This window comes from Pseudorasbora parva, chromosome 12 (genome assembly GCF_024679245.1).
Source record: "Pseudorasbora parva isolate DD20220531a chromosome 12, ASM2467924v1, whole genome shotgun sequence".
NCBI classification, from domain to species: Eukaryota; Metazoa; Chordata; class Actinopteri; order Cypriniformes; family Gobionidae; genus Pseudorasbora; species Pseudorasbora parva.
Genome location: NC_090183.1, coordinates 6,896,196 through 6,923,064, shown reverse-complemented (window position 1 = coordinate 6,923,064; position 26,869 = coordinate 6,896,196). Strand labels below are relative to the sequence as shown.

General features: G+C 38.5%; 1 protein-coding gene across 4 annotated transcripts in view; it reads right to left on the bottom strand.

Annotated features, from left to right (window-relative positions):
• Nucleotides 1-26,869, bottom strand: part of nbeal1 (neurobeachin-like 1) — a 72,736-nt gene that overhangs the window by 23,969 nt on the left and 21,898 nt on the right. For 2 of the 4 annotated variants that reach the window (XM_067458920.1, XM_067458921.1), the window contains exons 6-27: nucleotides 26,193-26,320; nucleotides 22,841-22,923; nucleotides 22,378-22,463; nucleotides 20,684-21,026; nucleotides 19,394-19,500; nucleotides 18,560-18,643; nucleotides 16,488-16,571; nucleotides 15,162-15,260; nucleotides 12,595-13,169; nucleotides 11,683-11,815; nucleotides 11,445-11,564; nucleotides 10,595-10,981; nucleotides 9,877-9,966; nucleotides 9,468-9,642; nucleotides 8,045-8,178; nucleotides 7,798-7,957; nucleotides 6,627-6,729; nucleotides 6,361-6,517; nucleotides 4,299-4,457; nucleotides 2,711-2,870; nucleotides 1,753-1,841; nucleotides 399-953 (exon numbers count right to left, since the gene is read on the bottom strand). In XM_067458920.1, the coding sequence (XP_067315021.1) occupies nucleotides 399-953; nucleotides 1,753-1,841; nucleotides 2,711-2,870; nucleotides 4,299-4,457; nucleotides 6,361-6,517; nucleotides 6,627-6,729; nucleotides 7,798-7,957; nucleotides 8,045-8,178; nucleotides 9,468-9,642; nucleotides 9,877-9,966; nucleotides 10,595-10,981; nucleotides 11,445-11,564; nucleotides 11,683-11,815; nucleotides 12,595-13,169; nucleotides 15,162-15,260; nucleotides 16,488-16,571; nucleotides 18,560-18,643; nucleotides 19,394-19,500; nucleotides 20,684-21,026; nucleotides 22,378-22,463; nucleotides 22,841-22,923; nucleotides 26,193-26,320 (4,011 nt within the window). The remainder of the gene's footprint in view (nucleotides 1-398; nucleotides 954-1,752; nucleotides 1,842-2,710; nucleotides 2,871-4,298; nucleotides 4,458-6,360; nucleotides 6,518-6,626; nucleotides 6,730-7,797; nucleotides 7,958-8,044; nucleotides 8,179-9,467; nucleotides 9,643-9,876; nucleotides 9,967-10,594; nucleotides 10,982-11,444; nucleotides 11,565-11,682; nucleotides 11,816-12,594; nucleotides 13,170-15,161; nucleotides 15,261-16,487; nucleotides 16,572-18,559; nucleotides 18,644-19,393; nucleotides 19,501-20,683; nucleotides 21,027-22,377; nucleotides 22,464-22,840; nucleotides 22,924-26,192; nucleotides 26,321-26,869) is intronic. The other 2 variants (XM_067458922.1, XM_067458923.1) reach the window with 1 other exon arrangement.

Genomic DNA, 26,869 nt, shown 5'->3' with positions numbered 1-26,869 from the left:
TGCGAGTGGCAAAACTGGGGTTTATGCTTTATAGTGACTTTACCACAGGTAAGTAAAAGATTGTATAAATGGCAGATGAAAGTTGATGAAAGACAACAATGTTTAATAAAATTGTAAATGTATTTATATTAAATCAATGGACTATGCAACCATTCCTCCAAGTAAATTACCCTGTAACAACTTGATACATTGATACAGATTTTACTGAATGGGTTTCAATATCATTCATCTATACATTTTGTTTTAGAATCACTTGACACCTTCATTATAATACTTTTTATTCAGGTACTTCTTGTTGAGAACTTGAAAAATGACAACACTATTTGTACGAGGAAGTTATAAATGTAACTTCCTGCTCCACTTATGCACTCAAAAACACACATCAGACCTAGACTCACCTCGCTGTTAAAAGACTCTCCCAGGGACACATTGTCACTGAACAGGAAGTTGTCATCGTTCAGAGAGGAAGTTCCGAGAAAAGGTTTCGCATTCTCTAGAGGAGACGGCGTGCTAGGCATGCTACCAGGAGTCTGACTGCCGCTGTCCCCGTGATCAAACAGATGCACATGGGAAAGGTCCAAACTCAAGACCCCTGCTTTCCCACCCCAGGTTTTTGGTGTCGGCGCGTCCACTGGTGTTTCAGAGAGAGACATCAGGTCTCCGTTGTCCAGGCTGTCTATGGACCTGCTGTCTGAGACACTGTCTCGCTCTTCGTTCAGCCTCCCCATGCTGTCTCCGAGAGCCTTTCGCTCCAGAGGAGGCTCCAGGCGGTTTCCTCCGCTGCTGCGACTCAGCTCAAAACTCCCCAGGCTGGCCGCGTCACCACGGCCCGAACCAGAACCTCCGTCGATCCCGGGGCTCCGGACGAGCAAGCGCATTAGAGTGCCCTGCCAACACATCTGCTTTGAGATCTGCAGCGCTGCATCCTGTTGAGACTGCAACAGCGCATACAGCTGCGGGAAAAAGAAAAAAGAAGTTGAAAACATTATAAACAAGTCTTTTTTGTCCTTTGTTTAATTTGGCGTACATTCGAGTTGCAATTTAGTTTTATTTTATTTTGTAAATTTAAGCTTTGATATTAGTTTGATAAAAAAAGATAAAAAGCACGAAGATAAAAAAGATAAAAAACACGAAGCCTAAGATTACTTTGATAAAAAAAGGAACACTCCACCGTTTTTAGAAATAGGACTTATTCAACTTCTGTTCTATATTTAGATATGTGGTCAAATGCATTTGTCTCAGTGCATGCATTGCTTGAGTTTGGCAGGGTCGCCGCTCACTTAGCTTAGCATAATGAATGGAATCCTATGTTGCCAGCTAGCATGTCCGGAGTAAAAGAAAGAAAAAAAACACCCACCTTCTTGTGGCCTGCATTAAGCTAAGCTAAGCTAAGCTGAGACAAAAATGCATCTGCCCACATATCTAATTGTAGGAAGAAGTTGAATAAGCCCTATTTCTAAAAATGGTGGAGTGTTCCTTTAAACTAATATCAAAGCTTGAATTTACAAAAGAACAAAAACTAAGCCCTATTTCAAAAAATGATAGAGTGTTCCTTTAAGGTTGTTTCTTTACACATAGCAATTATTTAGCTTTAAAATCCTTAATACATAGCTCATTGATTTTCATTTATTATTTTTCTATCTCTATAGGTATTTTTTCATTTTATATGGAAAAGAATCAATTAAAAAAAAAATCTCAATAACAATAAAAACTGTGATGTGTACATGTGTGAAATGGAAAAAGTGCTCTAACCCTCTTGCATACAGTCAGGCGAACACTGGGCCCAGCTTTATGGGTCAGCTGAATCACAGCCATCAGATCTTTATAGTTCACCACAGTATCTAGAGGACAAAAACATTATCACAATTAAGTGTGGCCAATAAATCAATACATTTATCTATATAAACTACACTGCCTGACCAAAAAAAGTCGCTGTTTGGATTTAAATAGGAAAATGTGTAAGAGTATATGATTGTTTCATTATTGCAGTGATTATGTTTCTAGCATATGTTATATGTTATAAAGGTATGCAGTTCTTCTAAGCCTAAATGATGGAGTTTGTAGCTTTTTTCATTTCTTAAACAGCCATGTAGGAAGACACTTTATAGCCATATTCCAGGATAACAATATCAAGATTCATCAGACTCAAATTGTGAGAGAATAGCTGTGAGGGAGTGTGAAGAATCATTTTTCACACATTATTTAAATCCAGACCTTAAATTCATTGAGAGTCTTTGGGATGTACTGGATGAGACTTTACAGAGAGCTGGAGTCTTGCATTGCCAATACCAGGCAAGAGGTACATACATTTTTGGTCAATATCTTGTATTGTCAATGCAAGAGTCGAGCACTCTGTAAAGTCTCCTCTAGCACATACTATATAGGGTAAATTCAGGGTGATTAGGACACTTTTTCCAAGTCATCTCAAAGGCAAAAAGTGTCCCAATCACCCTACTATGTATCTAATTCGTAAAAAAATAAAATAAAACTATAACTAGTAACTAGTAACTAGTTTTATTACATTATATATTTTATATTTAACACGTATTATGCATTTGCTTTGAAAATATGTAAATTATTCTAACTATAAGTAACCGCAACTACATGTCAACTAACTCTCAGAGTTTTCTGTAGACTGTCTGCTTAATATCTGAGTATCAGAGTACGTGCTGAGTCAGGTGGAGTGTGGATTAGTGTTAATCAGACTGACCAGTAGACAGCACTTGGTGAAGGAGGCACTTGATGAGGGTGGAAGTAAGGTGCAGTTCAGAGAATAGCAGACTGAGGCCAGAGTATCCCACTTCCCTCAAGCGTAACCTCTGTTTGCTCTTCTCATACACACGGTCACATTTAAGCATCCGCTCAAACAACTGCAGAAACACACACACACACACACACACACACAAACACACACACACACACACACACACACACACACACACACACACACACACACACACACACACACACACACACACACACACACACACACACACACACACACACACACACACACACACACACACACACACACACACACACACACACACACACACACACAATTTAAACTAAAGCAGTCATTTAAATGTCACAATGTACATAATACAACTATTTGACAAAAGCATTTAGTATCATTTACTTCATTCTCAAACATTATATAATGCATAATGCATCATACATAAAGCAGCATGAACACGTCACAGTGCACCCCACAAACACAATCAGGCCTTCGAAAGAATGTGTTTTACCACCCTTTTAAAGTCAATATGAAACAAAAATGGAAAATTCTTGAAAATTTTTTTTATGAAACTTGCCCAAACTTCCCTTCCCTCTTGGCGTGAGGTCGGGGCTAACTGTCATTCACATGAACAAATTACAAACTACAAGCATCCAATCAATTTAATTTATTTGCCCTACATTTGTTCTTGTTGGAGAAGCTGTTTCAGGATATACGTCACAATAGAGAAGAAAAGACTATTTGCAACTTCTGTTTCCTGCCAACAATGGGCCCTCTCCTACGACCGATGCAATAAATCGCCAAGTGCAACGCAGTTAACATTTTCACATCTTTAAATAACAAATGTTCACTGTAAAAATCTGTTCACCCATGGGCGTACTAGTCTGAAAATGAGGTGTGTACAGGCGTTGCTGTTTTGAGGAACTGAAATCAACTGTGCCATTGAGGTGCAGGAAACAAAAGGATTTATCTCTGGAGAAGCGTTCAGTCTTTCCGCTCACAAATTCTGCCATGGAGCAAGCGCAACTGCCTTTTAAAGGGAATGGGAGGTGTGAATCTGATTGGTTTATTGCACGTTATCCCTAAAAACACCCATTACTCATTAAGAGACAAAAATAGGGCCCTTTATGTAATGATCTGTTAAGCTCCTTATGCAACTACAATTTTACAAATTTACATTCTACTGCAGTGCAGTTGCTAAGGTGCTCTGTTTTTAGTGTGCTCTGGGTGGTTAATAGGTGGTTGGTTTCTAGACCAATTCAAAAGAACTACCCTCTGTTCTGATATTCTGGTTATCTTTAGATAGGCTCAGCTCTCTTTTTCAGGTCTATGGGATTTGTATTTCTGTTTAACTGTCTGCAAGGCTAATATTATAAGTCTGAATGCTTAGAAATGTAACAGTATGATTTTAGGTTTCATTTGCAGAATAGGTAATGCACATAAATTCAATTTTTTTTTCAATTCTTTAACCCCAAGCATTAGAAGCAAACACTTCTGATAATAATGTGTGTGTGTATCACCAGCAAAAGTTGCTTTAGAAAAGCTAGAGTATTAAGTGCACCTTGAAGACGAGCTCTCGGAGGCGGTCGGAGTGTTTGTTGTTTAGCAGCAGGGCGTAGCAGGAGTCGGCCGCTCCCGGTTCAAACAGCAGCAGGAAGAGCTGGTCCCTCGCCGCGCTGGTCTGCAGCAGAGTCACCATCAGCTCCAAGATTCCACACAGCTGCAACACAGCACAGTCGCTCAGACACCATTCTCCATTGCATCGATCTCATTTTTAATGTTTAATACTTATTGCTAATAAGTGATAACAGCAGGAGAAATCGGAAAAGAGCGATTCAATTAATTTCTTGGAGAGTAAATCGAATTTGTGGTTAAGTACATTGAGGTTTAGGTATAATTCAAATAGAGAAAGACAGAGGACGTCTGCTCTACTGATTAGAAAGTGCAGATCAATAACAATGAAAGAGAGAGCTACTCACCTGCACACATGCACACAAACACTCAGGCAAACTCAGTCAAATATTATGTATATCTAAAAGCTATCTTCACTCAAATGGTAAATCTAAAATTCTTCCGAAGATGAACAAAGGTCTTACGGGTGTCAAACGACATGAGTAATTAATGACAGAATTTTCATTTTTGTGTGAACTAACCCTTTAAAGGGGTGGTTGCATGCAATTTAACTTTTTTAACTTTAGTTAGTGTGTAATGTTGCTGCTTGAGCATAAACAGTATCTGCAAATTTACAGCGCTGAAAGTTCAATGCAGAGATATATATTCAGTACAGAGATGTTGTCTTTTAAAGTTATGGCAGTGTATTGCCTACAAAAATGGCCGGTTTGGACTACAACAAGTTTCTTCCCAGGTTGGGGACATCATAAACTCTTGCTATGAACATAAACACTGCTCCAGATGTGACTTCTACCTGTAATGGTAATGGGCGTGGCATTTCCGACAACCTGTGCTTCGCACTTCAGCCAATAAAAATACATGAAACTACATTTGGCCATCTAAACAATCTAAGACCATTGCGTTTTTCGGAGGGATGGAGTTTATAGAAGCAAGAAGCAAACGAGCCGTTCAAAGGACAGTGGAGACAGCGGTGTGGAATAAAGGTCAAATATAAGAAAAATACGGCATTTAAAAAAAAGAAGTATTAAGACATGTTATACTGCGCCCCATAAACACAACCAAGCCCCAACGGAACCACCCCTTCAGCGGGACCACCCCCCACCAAAAAATAAATTGAGTGTCAAAATAATCCAAAGTGCTCACTTTGCATAGCCTAGAAATCTAGACGCACCCTAGCGGCAGCAAATCTAATCTGCCCCCGAGTGTCGTCTAGCAACTCTCAATACACTTCTGAGCTGTAAACGCCAAACTCTGGTTGGGCCAATCACATCATGTATAGAGCCGGTGGGCGGGGCCATAATGACGGCCGAGTTGCGCTCGTGCTTCTAGTAAACACAGAAACTGGCAAACGGCGACCTTTCGAATCAGCTTTGACAGCGATTCTGGAAGACTTGGAGTTAAGCTTTTCTCTGAGAAAAGAACAAAGAACGGCACTGAAGTCATTCTTAAAAAGGGAAGATGTGTTCGGAGTTTTGCCGACCGGATACGGCGAATGTTTAATCTATCAACAAGCTCTGTTTCACCTTCGTTGCTCTGGTTGGTTGTAGCTCTATCCTATCGCGTGCAGAGGGAGTTTGAAAGACAACCGTTTATCCCGCCCCTCGGATTGAGCTGTCAATGGTGAGTTTCCAGACCAAACATCTTGATGTGGGTCTGGCTTGTCAGGCTACACTTTGCATACTTGTAGTATGTAAATAATACACTGTAGTAGTGATAAATTTAGTTTTTATGCATGAAATTCTTTCATCAAAGAATCCTGAAAATATTTATTAACAAAAATAAGAAGTGGCATAACTGTTTTCAACATTAATAATAATAAGAAATAATTATTAAGCTGCAAATCAGCATATTAAAATTGTAGTTTTGATTGCTTTGGTGATTGCCTTCTTTCAAAAACATTCAAAAAATCTTACCAACCCCAAACTTTTCAACAGTAGAGTAGTGTACTATTTTCAGCACCAATCCTAATTCCACCAATATCTTCTTCTCACCTGTTCCTCATCACCAATAGCAGCGATATATCCCAGAATGCTTTGGATCTCATCTTGGGTGGTACCCTTGCTGATGTAATACTTCAGAAGGCCACAGAGAGATGCTCTGATTGTCTTGATGTCGTCCTCACTCAGATCTGCATCTTTACTCCCAGAGCTAGAAAGGAGAGGGGAAAGAGAGATTGGATGAAGTGATGAAATGAGAAAGAGGCAGAACAGTCGTGAGATGACACAGCAGACGACGATTGTGGGAGATGTAGTTTTACCCATAGTAAAGGCGAACAGTATCCAGCAGGAACTGCACTCCATATTTCTTCCTGAACTGCTTCCTGCTGTCTTTGATGACAGTGGACATGTACTGGATGTGACCTTTAACATGACAAACACATCATGCTCATCACAAAAGTACACACAAATGGCGCATAAAACCGCCACATCATCAAAACTCAACAATAAAGCAAACAAGTGACTGACAACTTTTTCAACAGCCTTGTCGCAAATATCTCTCACATTCCTTTTGTTCATTGGGATTTAAGAGTTTTCAAATCTCTCTTCTAGATTGCGGGTAGTTTAGTTCTTCAATGGGAATGCATTATGATTTTTACAAATAATTTTGATAATCGCACTGGTTTGAGGCTTCTACAAAAGAATATTTATAATATCTTGAATATAAATAATAAAAATAAAGATTTTTTTTTATAAAATAAAATGAACCGGAGAATTAATGGTTAAGGAGAACTATGAGTGACACTTAAAAATAAAATGAAGGAACCAGTTATCAATATTATAAATCAAACATAAAAACTAATATAAATAAATCACTATTTAAACTGGAAAAAAGTGAATAGACATAATTAAAATGTACACTTCATTCATGGTTTAAAATGTATTTATATAAAATAATGAAACAATAAATTAACAAATAATTTTTAAATTGAAACATGCAGACATATTTTTACTTCTAGAACCTGAATATTGCAAGAATGAATGCATGCATGTTAATAAAACAGAATAATAAAAGCATGCATGAACAAAACAGTTTGCTTTTAGAAATATCCAAACATAATTACAACATTTAAAGCAAACACACACACAGAGAGAGAGAGAGAGAGAGAGAGAGAGAGAGAGAGAGAGAGAGAGAGAGAGAGAGAGAGAGAGAGAGAGAGAGAGAGAGAGCGCAAGGTGCATCCCAATTCACATACTTATGTAATATTTTGTGACGATTTGTAGAATAAATAGCGTGTTCACACTGACAATTCCAAATAGAAAAAGTGCACTTTAAATACCCAGATGATGCACTTAATTAACTAGGGGAAAAAACAGGTGTGGTATGTTGGAACCTTCATGCACTACACGGTTGACTACATAGTGCATAATTACATAGTGTCTAAGTGTATAGGGTATAGTGCGCCATTTGGGACACGACTAGAGACTGACCGATGCGCAGGGGGAAATCTCCTTGGTTCCAGATGCTAAAGTTGAACAGCAAGTGTGTGTGGAGCTGCTGCAGGAGCTGCGAGTTCTTCTCATACGTCATCTGCTCGATCAACAGCTGAATCGCCACCAGCACGCTCACGTCCACCAGGAACGCTGGCAACTGCACACAGACACAAAACAAGAGAGGGGAAATAAAGACATGCAGAGAGAAAGACTGAGAAATCAAGAGAAAGAGAATCATGGGTACCTTCTGAAGCAGAGCACCTAATGTGGCCACACCATGCGAATGCACAAGTGTTTCCTGGTTTATGGGATGCCGTTGCAGGAAATGCTTGATCACCAGCAAGAAGGTTGCCACAAGATTCTTCTCCAGTCTGGCCTCTGAATAATAAATGCCCACAAAAGATATAATAATCACAAATACAGAAAACGGGAAAGAGGTAAGATTATTGGCATTGGTATTGGCATCAAGCTTGATGAAATGTAGCCACAATTTTATTTATCTCTTCCACATCTTTTACATCTATGTGGGTTGGGATGCTTACCCTCTATTTACGCTGCATACATCTACAGTGCATCACGGCTCCGACGAGGTTTTGTTCTGTCCTTGTGCCACGGCGCAGTTAGTATAATAATTGCATTAGACATAAGCATTGACTAGAGTGGATGCGATCAGCTCCGGTGGCCTTTGTCGGAGCCGTAATGCGCCACAGACGGGGTTTCACACTACAGCCTCACATGTGAGCCATGTCCCTGTGCATAACCGCCGTAAACTAAGTTTTTTTCGACAACAGCCAATCATGCTGCATACTGTTGACACAATTAACCCCTTAGGTATCAAAACTTGGCATCGAACAACAAGACCTTTTATGATACTCAATAGTATTGAGGCAATTCGGTCGGTATCTAAAAAGTATCAAAACACGATACACACAGCCCTAGTTTTGAGTGAAAATAAACAGTTGAGAGAAAAAAAAACGCATGCATACCAGTATAATGATTCCATGAGTCAAGTCTTAAAGTGACAGAAGCCTAATATACCTGCTCCCAAATATTATTATTATTATTATATATTATAATATTAAAAATATCTATATGTCAGTTTTTCCCCATGGTATCGATGTCAAAATTTGCTAGTAAATAGTGGCTAGTAACTTTGGAAAACCACTATCCAAAGTAGCTGATGAGCAAAGTAGTAAATGTCAGAACCCACTTTCAACCATTTTAGTGAAATCTATAAAAACATTTAACAGGTTAAAGCTGCAGTCCGTAACTTTTTGCACTCTAGTGGTTAATAAACAGAACTGCATGCATCTTGCGGAAGAACATTGCAGCCGAAACTACTTCTCTCTGTTTAAGTCTATGGCGAGTCACGCAGGGACTGTGCTCCTCCGCAGCGGTACCTACCAGTCTGGCCTGATATAGTCCAAATATAAATACTTATTATAAGTGTACCATAATAATTCAGGGTAAGACAAAAACACGGTTTGGAAAATGGATTCATGTTGTACATTCTCATTATATAATTTTTGTAAATCTTTGTTACGGACAGCAGCTTTAAACTATCTTTATTTTTACATTTTGGCTTTTGCTTTTAGCATTTATTGATATTTTATTTGAAAGAAATAATACACTATTACAACACTGGCTAATGCGGAGCGTGTGCTCACCGGACGCCCTGTTTGAAGGCAGCATGACCCAGTCTCCCTCTGCAGGTGTGACTGAGTCAGGGGTGATGAACTCTGACCCCGAGCGGTCGATGTGATGTAAATCTGGGGTTAACAGTGTCAACTGTTCCAAGACTGGAAGCAACACAGGAAGCCCTCCAACACAGTTGATCATGTCCTGAGAGAGAGAGAGAGAGAGAGAGAGAGAGAGAGAGAGAGAGAGAGAGAGAGAGAGAGAGAGAGAGAGAGAGAGAGAGAGAGAGAGAGAGAGAGAGAGAGAGAGAGAGAGAGAGAGAGAGAGAGAGAGAGAGAGAGGGGGGATCAGGTGTTTAGGTAGAAGGAGACTTACGAGAGAACTTTCTGACAGATTATAAAAAAATAAAAAATAAAAATAAAGGACGGGACTACATACTTTGATATCCCAGTTCACCACTTTATTTCCTGTCAGGCGACCATGCAGCATATTAGGGGACAAATCCAGACAAATTGGGTTCCTACATGCCTGTATATGCAAGGGAACAATGATTAGTTTACATGCTAAAGAGAGTCACAAATAAGAGATATTTCTGAAAGAAGTCTCTTCTGCTCACCAAGGCTGCATTTATTTGATCAAAAATGTTAACATTTTTAAATATTATTACAATTTAAAATTACGGTTTTCTTTGAATATGTAATGTATTCCTGTGATTAAAGCTGAATTTTCAGCAACATTACTCCAGTCTTCAGTGTCACATGATACTTCAGAAATCATTATAATATGCTGATTAGCAAAATATAATTTTTTTTCATTCAGGATTCTGAAAGTTCAGAACAGCATTTATTTGAAATATAATTGTTTTAAACCATTATAAATGTCTTTACTGCCATTTTTCAATTTAATGCATGGTAGTATGCAACTTTTTGCATAAATGTTGTACTAGACCCTGACTTTAAACATAAAAACATGATATTACATGTAAAAATATAAACATATGACCAATGTAAAATAAGCTACTTTAATATCTCTGACATAGATTTTTTTTTTTAGTTAGTGTGATGCTAAGAGAAAAGGTAAAAATATATACATTTAAATATTTATATAACATTTTATTGTGCATAATTTCTATACAGCTCTTTCAGGCACACCTCACCTTTGGAGAATAGTGTAGAAGAAGTTTAGGTGCCAAGTCTCCGAGTTCAGCTTCTTGGCTTTTAAAAGGAGAAATACAGTTTGGTCCTGCGCTACAGAGGGCTTTGACGTGACTGGCTTGGAGGGGCTCGTGGAAGACCATGACACTTCCCAGCTGCCCTTGCAGTGAGGTGGGACTTCCCCACTCACTGTCTTGAGTCCCAGCAGAAATGAGTTTGGTGACGGACTCAGGTTTGGTCCCTAGCAGCCCGCCCCAGCCTGGGAGGATGCCGCTCAAAGACGTGCGTCCGGAAGAATTGCCTCCAGAAAACGGAGGATCTGGGATTTGAGAGGGAGGTGGGGTCGTGGTGCGATGACCCGCTGAACCGATACAGCATGACGTGAAGCCCTGAGTGAGACACAAAGATAAAAGACTGAACAGACGCATAGTGTAAATGGGTCCTATTATAATTTTTTACATCTTCAACTTTAGTTTGTGTGTAATGCTGCTGTGAGAACATGAAAAAGGTCTGCAAAGTTACAAAGTCACTCCAGCACCACTCCAGTTATTCTCTATATCAGTTCGCACTGTTTCTGAACTCCCTAAAACTCTTGCGTATTCTTCCAGGAGCAAACACGTCACAGTATTCCCCCATTTAAATGATTCCCACCAAGGCAAATAAAGTGGCGGGGCCTGGTTGAGTTAGTAAGTAGTGTGTTAAAACCTATTATAGAAGAGACCAAAATAAAATCAAGATTTGAAAAAGGGCATAATAGGTCCCCTTTAACATCACACTATCAGAAATGCTGCTAGGGTGGTTTTTAGGTGGGTTTTCAAAAATAATTAGTACAGAAAGCCTTGTTTCTCTCACCTCAGTCATGGTTGGGTATTTTAAAGGTGCTGATAGTTTCTGCTGTCCATCCACAAAGATGTAAACCAGACTCTGGCCAAACGGCCTCTTCCCCGGCACGTGAACTACACCAATGCTGTGCTGCAGTTCAAATACAAACATCTCATTATAACTCAATTTCACTTTGTTCTTGGAAAAAGAACTGGGTTGCCCATGCTGTAACAATAAATACAAACATTTCTTTGAACATGTGACTCACCCAGAGCGAATCACAGAAGCAGTAGTCAGGCAGCATGACAGTGACGTATTCTTTCTTCGTGCACACGGCAACCACAAGCACTCCAGCTGAACTGATGAAGGCCTCGAACCCAGTGCCACCTGGGGTGAAAAAACTATGCACATACAAAAACATAAGAAAAAGTTCGCATTGTGGAAAATAATAAAATATTACAATTAGGAGGTGCAAATACAGGATATACACACACTGGAGTTTTACATTTTGAAATTGAAACTGCTGTGTAACAAAAATAGTTACAAAAAAAATATGCACGACAGGTTCTCTTAAATATTCACAATTCTTTTATAGGGTGAGAGATACAGTATATCAAGTAATTACAAAATATGATGTATTACTACTAAATGATACTAAATGATTGTTTAGAACCTTTATAAATATATATATATATATATTTATTTATTTATTTTATTTTATTTTTGCTAAGGAAAACTTTTTTATATAAACTTATAAAAGTTATATATATATACACTTATAAAAGTCATTTATATATACACACACACAGTCTCTTGGATTAAATACACAATCGTTCAAAAGTTACAGTAAAACATTTAATGTTAGAAAAAAACTATTCTATTTCAAATTAATGCTATTTTTTTGAAATTTCTATTGATCAAAAAAATAATAATGTTTCCACAAAAATATGAAGCAGCACAACTGTTTTCAATATTGATAATTATCATTAATGTTTCTTGAGCTGCAAATCATCATATTAGAATGATTTCTGAAGATCATGTGACTGAAGACTGGAGTAATGATGCTGAAAATTCCACTTTTCATCATAGGAATAAATTACATTATACAATATATTCAAATAAAAAACATTTACTTTAAACAGTAATATTTCACAATCTAATCTCTTATTTCCATTCTCACCTATACAACTGTTTCCTCTTCTCTCCTTTACTGGGTGGGCCCAGCTGATCTTGGTCCAATGACAGCCAAGCAAAAAAGCTAAAGGCGTAGCCTGGCCAACGGAGGATGGTTGGCACGGAGATGCCAGCCATAGGCGGTGACAGATCAAAGTACTGCATGGCGCTCTCCAGGCCCTGTTTGCGCACCATCCCCAGGAGCGAGCGCAGTACCGGACCCACATACGGGTGAGCGCGGCCCGGTTCGTCCTGCCGCAGGAGTCTCAGTAGATTTTGGAGCTCAGAGGAACTAAGCGATTGACTCCCTAAAGAACCCAACAGCCCCACCAGACTCTCGGCACAGGCCCGGTGCAGCCGCTCGTGCCTCTCCAGAGCCGACAGCAATATCAGAGTCATGGAAGAGTTGACGCAGGTGGCTCGCGTCCGCCGGTTCAGACCGCAAATGCGGCGGAGCCAGTCAGCAGCGAAGATCTGCAGCTCGGCAGAGTCCAGCTCTGGAAGCCACTGGATCAGAAGCAGGAGAGGGTCCACGTTACTGATGCCCAGGAGGCCCACGGAGGAATGTTCACCTTCAACAGCCTGCCGGAATAAAAGGATGAAACGGAAGGATGTGAGACGACTCATTACAAACAGTTACCTGCACACTTAAGAGTCGTATCCCAAATGTCGCACAATACACTATGCACTATTGTACTCAACCGTATAGTGTATGAAGTTTATATGGTATTATGTAATTCAAGATAAGAGTCTGATAGCCCCTCCCCCTCAGCCACATAACTGTCACCCCCAGCTGTGACAGTTGAGCGCATAAGGATTCGAACATTTGAAATGAGCTTTTTCAGTTAATTAAGTGCATCATCTGGGTACTTAAAGTGTGCTTTTTCCTTTTAGAATTTTCAGTATGAACCATAGAATGTAAAAAAATATGGACGTAGTGTCTGTGACGTCACCCATAGGATTCTGAAGAGCCGCTTTAAAGCGTAAAGTAGAGATGAGCTGGCCGTTGCCATCTTGGCAGCGCGTCATCGCCATGCGGCAACCTCCCGCGATCTCTCTTGAAGCCAATACGGAAATAATGTAAACTGCAATTCCTCAACTGGCCACTGGAGGCAGGCTCCAGAAGGGAGCAGAATCTTATTGGGCCTCATGTTAAAATGCTCAACTTTCCAGCAGAAAAAAACATGTTTACAGCCTGATACAAAGTGTGGTTTTTGCCTATTCGGCTAATTTCGACCTTCATGACAACTGTGAGGGGGGGGATTTTTTTTATAACTCTTATAACTCGTTTACGTTATATAAAGCCTTAAAGTTCTGTATAATTAAGGGCGTGGTTACAGGTGGATAGCCATTTATCTGCCGTCTATAGTCACTGCGTTACCTAAGCTCCGCCCATATCCCGCCTTTTTGCCCATTTTCTGTTATTCGGGAGTGACACGCGATGACTCGCTCACAAGATGGCAACGTGCAGCTCGCCCATACTTTAAGCTTCAGAACGGCTTATCGGAATCCTATGGGTGACGTCACGGATACTACATCCATATTTTTTTACAGTCTATGGTCATCCCGCATCACGCCCAGATAACAGAAAATGGGCAAAGAGGCGGGATGTGGGCGGAGCTGAGTTGACGTTATGACTAACAGACAGCGGATAAATGGCTATCCACCTGTCACTCAAAGTGGCCACACCCTTAAATATGCAGAACAGTAAGTATTTATATAATGTAAACGAATGAGATATAAAAAAATCACCCCCTCACAGTTGTCATGAAGTGCAAAATTAGCCGTATAGACCAAAACCACAATTTGTACCAGGCTGTAAACATATTTATTTCTGCTGTAAATTTTGGCATTTTAACATGGGGCTCAAGGAGATCCTGCTCCCTTCTGGAGCCAGTCTCTAAAGATCAGTTGATGCATTGCAGTTTAAGTTACTTCCGTATTGGCTTCAACAAAAACTAGGGGAGGTTGCCGCTTGGTTTGAACACACTACTCACACAATTTATACGACATAAACGTCACCGAATAGTGCATAAGTATCTGAATTGGGACACATCAAAGGTGAATTTAAAGACATCAAAGGTGTGAATAGTCGGATCACTCGAGTCATAAGTAAACAGTCTGATGATACTACTGTCTGCTGTAGAGCTGCATTCGAATTTGAAACTGATGAATCTTGCAACACTGACAATGTTATTGAACTGAAATGAATCAGCATTGAACTGAGTTGAGCTGAATAAGGACACTTGTCTTTGAAGGACTGCTTCATAACTGTATTAAAAATGTAATAACTGATTAATTTTAACATCAACACTCTAACTGACTCGAGCTGAATAACAACACTATTTTCTTCTGTAGGGCTTTCTGTTTTACAGATGAACTGAACTTTACAGTTATTGAACTGATCTGAATCAACACCACTAATTCGAGCTGCATAACTTCTTCTGTCGAGAGAAAAACAATTTGTATCGCATAAGCGGTATATAAATAAAGGCTACTTGATTTGATGAGAAAGAAGGAGGCCGATAAAATCATGTGACTAATTCAACAGGAAACAGGTAGTGTTCATCTTACCATATTCATGAGTTCCTTCAGCAGGTGTCTGGATGGCTGACCCAGTGACACCAACACTTCATACAGGTGAGTGTAGCCAATCCGCTCCTTAAACACTTCCTACAATGACAAAAAAATATTTTCTTTATTATTTTATAAGTTTAAATTAGTTGGTGTTTAGTTCAAATTCACTAGTTCAAGAACTCCTTTCCAAGTGAACATATGCTGATAGAATAAGAATAACCTTTCTGTCATAATTTGGAACCAATCCAATGGGCTCAAATAAGAATCAAATAAAGATTCCTAATAGTTATTAATCTTTGATCTATTTATATAAATATTTACTACATTAAGTAAGATTTGTCCAGGCCTATAAATAATTTTTGATTATGATTATGGAAATCCTTTCCTAAAGGTCCAATTTATACTACTGCTAATTATGCATAACTACACTACCATACAAAAATGTTTGGGGTCCGTAAGATTGTTTTTAAATAAATACATTTTTATTCAGCAAGGATGCATTAAATAGAGTGTAGAAGGGTAATGTTACAAAAATCTCAATTTAACATTGATAATAATCAGAAATGTTTATTGAGCAGCACATCATATTAGAATGATTTCTGAAGGATCACGTGACACTGAAGACTGGAGTAATGATGCTGAAAATTCAGCTTTGATCACAGGAATAAATTACAGTTTAACATATATTAAAGCTACACTGTTTGATATTTCCCCCATCTAGCGGTGTAAAGGTATATGACCATCCAGTTTCTGTTCCTACGGTGGCCGATGTAGTCCAAGATTAACATGGCAATCCCCCTCTTCACATTCGACACGGTGCCATCGAGTGTTAAAACGCGAAAGGCGAAGCTTGAATTTACGGGGATGTCCCTCTTTGGCTAATGTACTTTCAAGATGGAGGAGCAACATGGTGACCGGCATTCGAACCCCTCACCCGTATGTATTTTCAATGGCATATTGTAAATGTACGAGAATACTTTATTCCTTGAAAGAAGTAAATATACATTAATAAGCACATATACTTTTGAAAGAACTAAGGGTTTTTAGCTAAGAATAAACTAACAAAAGTTACACAGTGTAGCTTTAACATAGAAAACAGTTCATTTTAAATTGTAATAATAATATTTCACAATATCACTGCTTTACAGTATTTTTGATCAAATAAGTACAGCCTTGATGAGATGAGATGTGTTTGAAAGAAGTCTCTTATTGGCGATCACAAGAGACTTAATTTAAAACATGAAAACACGTACTGAATTTTGAATGGTAGTGTAAATAGAAATAGGTATATTTGTTATATATTGGAATTCTATTATAACAAACCTTTGCAGCAGGTGACTTGTGCATCACTGTCGAGAGAGTTTTGATCGTGGCCACGGCAAGAGAGTCAAGCCTCCCTTGGAACACCTGATTGGAGGAAAACACAGTCAATCAGGAGATACAGCCAATGGCTGAAGACTTAGTACAGTGTTCGCTGCGGCCTGTTCTAGTCCTGCCTTGTCTGTTCACTTTGCCATGCAAATAATGAATGAAAAGCCATGATGAGGAGCTTTATTCATCACTACAATGCAACAACAGAACCATGCTTATATGAACAGGCAGGAATAGAATCGGGAATTGCGGGTGAAAATTTAAATGTATGTTGATTACCACAGTGAAATTGTTTGAGTTCTGAGCCTCTGATAAACATGACATCAGCTCATCAGTGCTCAGATCTGAAACTTAAAAACTCCCCAACACCAACTATATACACACACACACTTCACATACACATACACAGACATCAATAACCCCTAAACAACCCAAAAGAACTCTGTCCAGCCACACATTGTCATGAGACTCCTGATTGGCTGATTGCAAAAAACATGATGCTCTTTCTGTCATTGATAGTTTAAAAAAAATATAAGAATATGACAAAGACCGGCTGGAGAGTGACAATCACTGAGCAGCAATAAGGCATGAAATCAAGGAGGTCCTTCTATACAGCGTTAAGCACACACAGCTATAGGCCGATAATCTCCACGGGCAACACAAGGCTGCTGAGGTCACAGCATTCCAACCCTGTTACCATACCACCAGAGGAAAGGTCGAAAGGGGAACGGGAGGGAAACAAGCAAAGCAAAATAAACAGAATGAGATGATTATTGAAAGCATGACTTGAATAAATAAACTAAAGACCACTCCATTACAAGATTCCACATTCACAGCAGTTTAAATACAGAAATGGACTTGTACATCATTATTTTGATACCGAAACAAGGAAGTACTGAATGGCTTATGAAACAGGGCTGACCACTTACTGTATGGTGCCAACAAATTTGGATGGGACACTCAGTGTGTTGTCAGACCATAGTGTGAAAAATGCATGCAAGTAGGGGTGGGTAATATAAGCAAAAATGTACACTTTAAAAAATTTCATTTAGATTCACAAACATGTTGGTTTATAAAGCACATGCACACACATTTTTTTGAAGTAAAACTGTTAAAAGTAAGTTTTAATTTCAGCCATTTATATAAATTATATTATATACTTTATAATATATTCCTTATTATTTAAATTTACATTAGAAATAAGATTAATTAAAAATATTATTTCCTATTATTAAATTGGATTGTTTACAATATATTATACATTTTATAATATATATATATATTTATTAGTGCTGGGCATACTGTTTATCTTATATATAAATAAACACAAATATTTTATATAAAAATATATCATATTTTTCTTAAATATATACATGCATGTGTGTGTATTTATATATACATAATTTATACACAGTACACACCCACATATATATATACACATATATACACACATATATATATATACACACACACTATGTAAAAACAAACTTTTATTTTGGATGCAATTAATCATGATTAATATTTATTATTATTTATATTTTAAATAGGATTTTTTTATTATATTTTATAAATATACAGTATATTTATGCAGTATGTTTACAGTCAGTCTACTTTATACAGTTTTAATAATAAAAAAATATTATATTTATTAGTATTTATATTTTATAATACAAAATTATTTCAAATTATTTTATATCTATATTATATATATTATATATTATATCAGCCACTGTCAGATTAGCCACTTTAGATTTATATTGTATATTTAAAAACAAAGTTAACCACAAAATCATGTATATTTCAAGAAATAATAATAATAATATATAAATAATAATAATCTACTTGTTTTCACCAGTATATCACCCACCCCTGCAAGTTTATATGTGACTTTTTGACTCATTGTAACCCTGCTCAGGTGAGCGAGAGAGAGAGAGGGGGTGGTCTTGTCCTGGAGTGGTCATGTACGACGGGGGGGTTTGGTGGGGCGTGGTGAGCGGGAGTGACAGGAAGCAGGTGGGCGGTACCTGAAGCTCACTCTCTCCTGTCAGTAACCTGTTGGTTAAATCTTTCTGGTCCTTTTCTGCAGCTGTGCACCTAGCGTTAACCAGCTGCCGGGCGTAGCCGACCGCAGCAAGCACAGACGGTCAAATGAGAGGAAAGGGCAAAGGGTTAAGGTTAAAAGGTAGGAGGTCAAAGGTCATGACCCTAAGTGCCTAAGTGTTCCGTCGCTAAAGGACAGAAACATGCATGATAGAAGGCAGTGGTGCAGTTTAGATACGTGTACATGCTGTAAAGTGGTAACTATATAAGCACAGTAAGACAGTTTTAATAGCAACATACTAAAGAGGCGGTTGAAACATAATTTTGCACACAGCATACTGTTCTTTAAGGCAAAAAAAATCAAACACAACATTGTGAACATTTATACGGGAAACTGATTGGCGAGACAAATTCTCTCATGTGCATAAACACACAAAGAAAACCCTGCAACTGAACACCGTCAGTTAAACAGCAATAAACAATACATCTTTAGATTCACACTCAAACAGATGGATGTTCCTGTCAAACAATGTAATGAAGGTTAGATATTCATCTTTAACATCCTGGAAAAGTCCTGACGTCAATAGAGCTCAACGGTTGGGTTCTGGGAAAATCCCATTCATAAACACCACAAAACTTATTTTAGAGAAAATATATCAATATATAAAATATAAAATATATGTCTATCTCTAAAATAACAGAATTTACTTGAAATCTTAATATTATACATGTCTTTACTGTCTTGAGCTCTATTTCGACTAATAGCTGAGAAAACCCACATGCATGCAGTGTAGTGTAGTGTTGAAAGAGGAGCTCACCTTACTGTTCTGCAAGAGTCGGGTCAGATGCTCGAAGCAGTTACTGTTGAGAAAAATGGCCTGCAGAACCGGTCGGTCGGTGCACTCAAACATATCCTGAATGGTTTCTGAGTGAAATGAAGAACAGGGTTCAAGAACAGCACTGTGGTAAGGCAAGGCAAGGCAAGGCAAGTTTATCTGTGGTCATAAGCAGACCATTAAAAGAGGAAGTCTTGATTTACAAAAACATTCTTGATGTTTTTGGGCTCTACTAAAATATGTTTTTTATGCTTGAAATGTTCAAAAAACACATTATTTTTTACATAACTGACATTGTTGCAGCACCTCTCTTTAGTCTGCCAGTAACGCTCTGTTTAGTTCCTGTCTCTGTGGCCCTGTTTACACCTGGAATTAAGATGCATTTTGGTCGTTTGGATCACAAGTGGATGAAACTAAATACAGGTGTAAACAGTCTAAAAAGTTTCGAACTTGCCGAAAACACGATAAAACGCGAAAACTTTAATGGGACGGGATTTCAATTTTGCTGGCTAAAGAACCAAATTTGGTTCGAAGATGAAAAACGTGCCAAGCACAACATTCTCTCATCACTCCTGATTTCGGCATGGTCTTGCAGTAAAGCTGATGCTCTCTGTATGTTTTTCCTTCATCTCTGGGTGTTCATATGTATATTACGCACTCTTATTTTGTACATTACATCAAAAGACCTGAAAAAAGAAACCCATACATTTACCCGCCCATAGACCCTCCCGTCAAAGCAATCAGGACAGAAGTGGTTGAAAGTGGACAAAAGAGACGGATTAAAACACCTTGTGTAACACTACTTGTGATATGATCGACCAAAACGCATCTTAATACCAGGTATAAACAGGGGCTATGAAGAAAGTGTTATGTACTCAGATCAGTCGGCTGGATCAGTGTTATAACTGGCCAACGGCTTTGAGTGTGTTTTAGGAAATGTCACGCTCTTTACAATATCTTGAGTACACACTACTAACTAACTCAACCAGGCCTCGCCCCTTTTCAGTGTATGCCTTGTTAGGAATTATTTAAATTAGGAATATTCTGACATGTTTTTTTTCCCTGTTGTAGTCTTTTGTACTCAAGACTACAATTTAGGCATTTCAAGGAGTTCAGAAACCGTGCACTGAGAAGAGAAAAACTCTCTTTGGAGTGACTTTGTAACTTTTTCATGCCCAAACTGTAAAATTCCACACTATGAAAAGATGTAAAACGTAAAAAGCACAACAGGTGCTCTTTAAAGAACACAACACAAGAGACCGTTCTACTCACCGAGCATGTTCACCTGTAACGCCACAAAGCGGCTTTCCCAGTGCCGAGAGCGAGGCGGCGTCGGATGACCTTTGACCTGCGCCGTGGCGGCGGGGTCTGAGTTCAGCAGTTTGAAGTAGCTCTCCAGCACGGAGCTGATCTCCACCTGTCTCTGATCGGAGCTGCTGGCCAGGAGCCGGTGTACCACCTCCCTCAAACAGCCCAGGGTCAACAGGGCCTTCCTGTCTGGAGCCTCGCTGTCCCAATCCTCCCCATCTCCACCTCCGCTCAGACACTCACCTGTACCCAACACTCCCATCAGCACCTCCATTGTGGCCGGAGAGATGGCCAGCAGAGCATTACGCTTTTGAGACAAACGAGGCATTAAAAGAGACAGAAAAAAGAATTAGGAATCACATCTTTTTTGTATCCCGTTTAGGGTTGTGTATCATTTTAATTTGAATGATTCAGATTCTTCTTATCAATCACAATTCTTATAGAGTTCAATAAGGTATTAAATAAGACCTTTAACATTCACATTTATATCCTATTGCAAAACATTTCATTGTAGCTGAATACCATGAACACAAATCAACAGGCTAAAGAGCACAAGAAACTTCTGCCTATGGTTTAAATATAGCATAACAAAAACAACAAGCCTAACTCATATAAATTTTGAGCATTATTAAAGACAAGTAATAAAAAAGAACAAATAAATTAGCAACTGCACAAATAAATACAAATATAAGATATGAATTAAATAAATATAATTTTAAGATTTTCAGGCATTCAGAAACTGTAATCAAATCTAAAATAACAATGCACTTCATAAATAAAATATACGTGACAAATACTTTTGTTGTTTGACTAACGTTATTATAGAGACGGCAGCAGGAATAATAGGCTGCTGTGACTTTAAGAGCAGCACGGATCAATATCGTAATGATTTTTCTTTTCAACTGTTTACATTCAATTAAAACATAAATGACAGTGTTTGCGAGAATATTTTGACATATTTTGTGTGCGTATTTGTCCGTTTAAGTGCAAAAATACAGAAGAGACTTCAGTTCAGTATCGTGCACTATACAATATGAGAGGTGGCTTTCTGTGCACTAATTTTGGATGTGTGTGCACCACAGAAAACATTTTTTTGCATGAACTGTTAAAAAAAAATCACATTAAAATAACTTTTTCTGTGCAGCACAGAACAGTGTGTGTCTTGTTGCGCGTGCATGGTTTAAAGGCATATTAAAATGCACAGAAAGGAATTAGGAATTAAGAGGATCAAAGATTTTATTTTATAATAAGTATCCGATTCCTGATTCCAAGTATCCAAGAATCGGATACTTATTATAAAATAAAAATTTTAATTCCTCTTAATGCCTTTCTGTGCTTTTTAATATGAATTTAAACCATTCAAGCGCAACAAGACACGCACACTGTTCTGTGCTGCACAGAAAAAGTTATTTTAAACCATTCTTTCGATTTTCGATTCTCAGCCAAAATCCCCTTTGAGTGTCATTTTAAATGTAAAGGACTGTACTTAATTGCAATCATCGTGTAATTATTCAGATACAGAATTGCAAATGGTCTTCTTTTGTATATTTATTTTAATACCAAATTGTGATTGGGGGAAATTAAATTTTACCGCCATATCTAAAACTTCAACACTATTCTTTTGGTGCAGTGGCGTACACCTGTGGATACAAGCTCACCTGTCCACCCGCGACGATGGCTCCAAACAGGTGCAAAAGGCAACATTTAAGACTGTCCTTCAGGTGCTCACTCTCCTGAAAACATTCTGAAACACACACACATACACACACACACAAATTAAGAGGTGTCTGCTTTTTATGCAAATGACAAAAGGCAAAAACAACATGCTGAGTTATTTTCTTGTATGCATCCTCCTGTTGCTCCTCAGAGCTACAGACTGAAAGCAAGTATTGACTGCATTAACGCACAGGTACAGTCAGCAAAAGAGTGAAACTTCACATCTCTGGCTTCAACCATTAACATACAGATAAGCAGTGTGAGGTTAGAAGACACTGAGACTGCTTTGTTTAGAGAGTGCTGGTTATGTGCCATCCCTGAAGGCCAAATGATAAAACAGCAGATTCGATCAGTAAATAAACAAGCCACAAGCCCCACAGGGTTCATCCAAAGAGATAGACTTACGGTAGAAGAACGGCACAAACTCTACAGTGAGCGGGGCAGCTTTAAATTTCTGTCTGCTTCTTTCCACAGTACTGAGCTGCTGTCTGCAAGAGCGAGCAAACAAACACAAACCAGATAAACAGACCCATTACTCTCATTTCACTTAGTGACAATATAATATTACACAATCATGAATCATGCCACAGAGCAAAGATTGATTCCCAATCTTTTTTGTCAGCCAAAACCCTTTTATCTAGAATATTTATTTGCAGTCCCTCCTGAGATCTTAATGAAATATAACAACACATTTGCATGTTCTCTGAAGTCAGATTACGATCATGCGGGTAAACAAATAAAATATTTCATCTTTTTTTAACTTAAAGTGTTTTATTTGGCTTTTATTTTAAAATTACTACCTCCAGATGTTTGCAAACCCCTGTTTGGGAAACCCTAAAAGAGATTACGTTGGATTATTTTAATATTTTAATAATATAAACATAGATTAGTTTAAATCCTAATATACTAATTGAAATAATTAAGACATTATGACAAATGTAAAATGTTAGATAACATAAATTAATTGAAAGAAGGTGTATTTTGCTACTTTCAGTGGCATGTGCACCAAGAGCCCAGGTTCATTTCTCCAGCCAGGTTAAGGAGGGTGTACACGGGTCATTTTTTTGCTGTTGTACGAACTCGCAGACAGGTGGATTTTTTTCGGGTGGACATCGTGGAAGCTCGTGTGATCGTGGCTCGCAGCTTTTGAGAGCAAATGCAAAACGAGCTGAGCACTTTAGGAGCACCTCGATAATTTGTTACAAACATTTTTAAGCATGTTTAAAAAATTTGGGGAGTCGGCCCGATTTTCACCAACGTATGGCTGTTCCATATTGCCAAATCATGCACAACCACGTCACATAGGCTCAGGGCTGGGCGATATGGCCCAAAAACGTATCACAATATAATTTTCCATATCGGTTGATATCGATAAATATCACGATAAATGTAAAATCTTTATTGTTTTAAAGTTTAAAGGCATATTTTTGCTCCTGAGTAAAAGATGTAGAAAACAGACAGTTAACTGTGGTTTTAAACTATCCTTTATTGTCGAAACATGACAAACACTTCCCAAACAGGTGAACAATTTATTAAAACTGAGGTAGATTAATTTATTTTAATCTTAAATGTGGCCAGCATTTTTTACTCTACACTATATAACAATAATATCATTATATATACTTAATTGTGTAAGTAGTAAAACATTAAAAACGCGAACGGGCAAAAAAATGCGTTTTAAATTTTTGAGTTGCCCTCTCTTGCCTCACAGTGGATTGGTCCACCATGCATCTCACACACACACACACACACACACACACACACACACACACACACAACGCATGCATCTCACTGACTGACACACACCTCATCGACAGTGGGCTGGTCGGGAGAGGAGAGGAGGAAGAGAGCAAAGTTCAGTATTTGTGGATCTCCAGTAAGGGCTGCCGAGTCTGTTTTAATCATTTTACACATCGAATGTTATAATTCTTCTCCTTTGATACAGGCGATGCTGAGTCATTAATACATCACCAAAGACAAACAATTATGATAGCGATGTACAAGTCCGATGTTCTAATGATTATAGTTTGGTAACGTTAGCTTGTTGTCAGTCACCCACTACAACTAACAAGGTGATAATAAGCCTGCTGTGTGTGAATGTAGTTAATGTAGATTTACCGCTGTGTTGGGCTCAATGTTATCTGGAAGAACTTTGAAGAATCACAATAATTTAATAATTATATCCCATGTGGTGAACCTAGGATAAGCAGTCCACCCACGTCGCTCTGTTTTATGTCGGATGGGATCGCCAAAATATCTCAAACCACTGGAGTTGAGCGAACTAACTTGTCAACGATATCTGTGTCCTCTGAGCTGGTCGTGAGCGCTGAGTTTTCTTCATTCTCTCTCATTTTTCTCGCTCCACTTCACTCCGATCCTCAAGCCTGTCAGCCACTGTGACTGTAAACAACACCACGTGCAGCACCCAGAAGCCCGGTCTGCAATACGCATGCGCAGAATTAAGCATAGCGCGTAAGCATTATATCGAGAATTTATCGAACTGTAGTTATCGTTATTACATCTTGATAATTATCGTTATCGTTTTATCGCCCAGCCCTAGCTCGATCTATGAGTATTATTATGCTATAGCTCAGTGGCTGCAACCACACATCGCGCACACACACACACACACACACAATCTTTCTCTCTCTCACGCGCGCCATCTCTCTCTCCCTCTGGTTGTTTCAGTTGAAAGGAATAGCTACTCTTCTCTGCTTTTCAACAAATCATTTGCACACATATCTTTTCTTTATTTTTTGTATCTGAAGCTATCACCAACATTGAAAGCTCCGGTCTCAGTGTTTAACGCAAAAGCTTATGTGATTGCCGCCGGCTCGCCGTGCAGCACAGTCGTGTCGTGTACCAGCTGATTTGATGCGATTATCAAATGAACTGACTCGTAGCGTCTGCAACATCTCACGACCTCCCGAGTGTCCGAATTCACACAGTGTAGCTATGCACGCCTTTAATCTCACCTTCCCTCAAATAACTTTTGAAAAACACACACAAACACACACACACACACACACACACACACACACACACACACACACACACACACACACACACACACACACACACACACACACACACACACACAGTGGAAGGAGAAAAGCTCTTCACAGAACTTGCAGAACCAGACTAGACTACATGTGTTTATTGGTCAAACACAGCTTTGTTATTCACTGTAAACGTGTTACCCTACTCGACGATCTGTATATGTGCGGGTCATATTACTGAAAAAAAGGGAACTGCCGCTGACTGAGTGTTTTAGCACACAGCACAAATAGCAACATACCATGACTTGTAAAATAAACCCTCAAATACAGATTCTTCACTGGCATGTCATTATGGCTATGTCAAATAACTGAAGCAACAACATTTACAGAGCATTTTACTTCAGACAATGTCATGTATTTCTAAGGGAAGTTATTTCAGAGGTGAAAAGTTAAAACAGTTTGATAAAAGATTAGAAATACAAACTTTTTTTTCTTTAAAATAACATTGACGAATCATTCACAAAAGGACCAGGAATGTATATTAAGAAAGTAAATGATTTACTTTGTCAGTAAATTATTTTCATTGAACATTGACACAACACAGCTATTTCACACATTCCAGCTCTTCAAACAACATGGGTATATTCTACAGATTAGCTGCCTAATAATGCCCTATTCAGAGTGTATGAGGAAACTTCTGGATTAGTGCATGCTTGCACTAAGGGATTAACAATTGAGGCAACGGTTGCATATCTCACCCGTGAATGCGATGCCTCCAGTTGTGATAGGGATCATACAGACTCTCACAGAAGGCCAAAGCGTGACGGACAAACTCCTCGGCTTGTGTCTGATCAGCCAGCTCCTTCTCTTTCGTCTTACTCTTCAGCTAAATAAAAAGACAGAGTAATAAGCAATTAGAGGAAAAAAGGAAAATTCAAATTGAAGGAAGAGGAGAAGAAGAAAGTAAGAGAAAAGGAAAAGAAGATGAAAGGAAAGGAAAGGGGCAAAAAAATGGAAGTGGAAACAGAAATGACAAAAAAAGAAGAAATGAGGAAGAGGAAAGGAAAGAGGAAATATAGGGAACAAAAATATGAGAGAAATACAGAGAAAGAATGAGGAAGAAGACAAGGCAGATGGAGATGAAGAGAAAATAAGAGAAAAGGGAAAGAGGAAAAGGAAAAAGAAAGGAAGAGAAAGATGAAAACTGGAAAAGGAAGAGGAGAGGAAATGAAAAGAAGATGACAGGAAAGGGTAGGGGAAGGTGAAGAGGAAACAGACACAACAAAAAAAGAAAAAATGAGGAAGAGGAAATAGAGAGGAAATAGAGAGGAAAAAAGTCAAAAGAAAATGTAGAGGAATACATAGACAGAATAAGGAATAAGAAAAGGCAGATGGAGAGGAAAAGAAAATGGGAGAAAGAGGAAAATGAAACAGA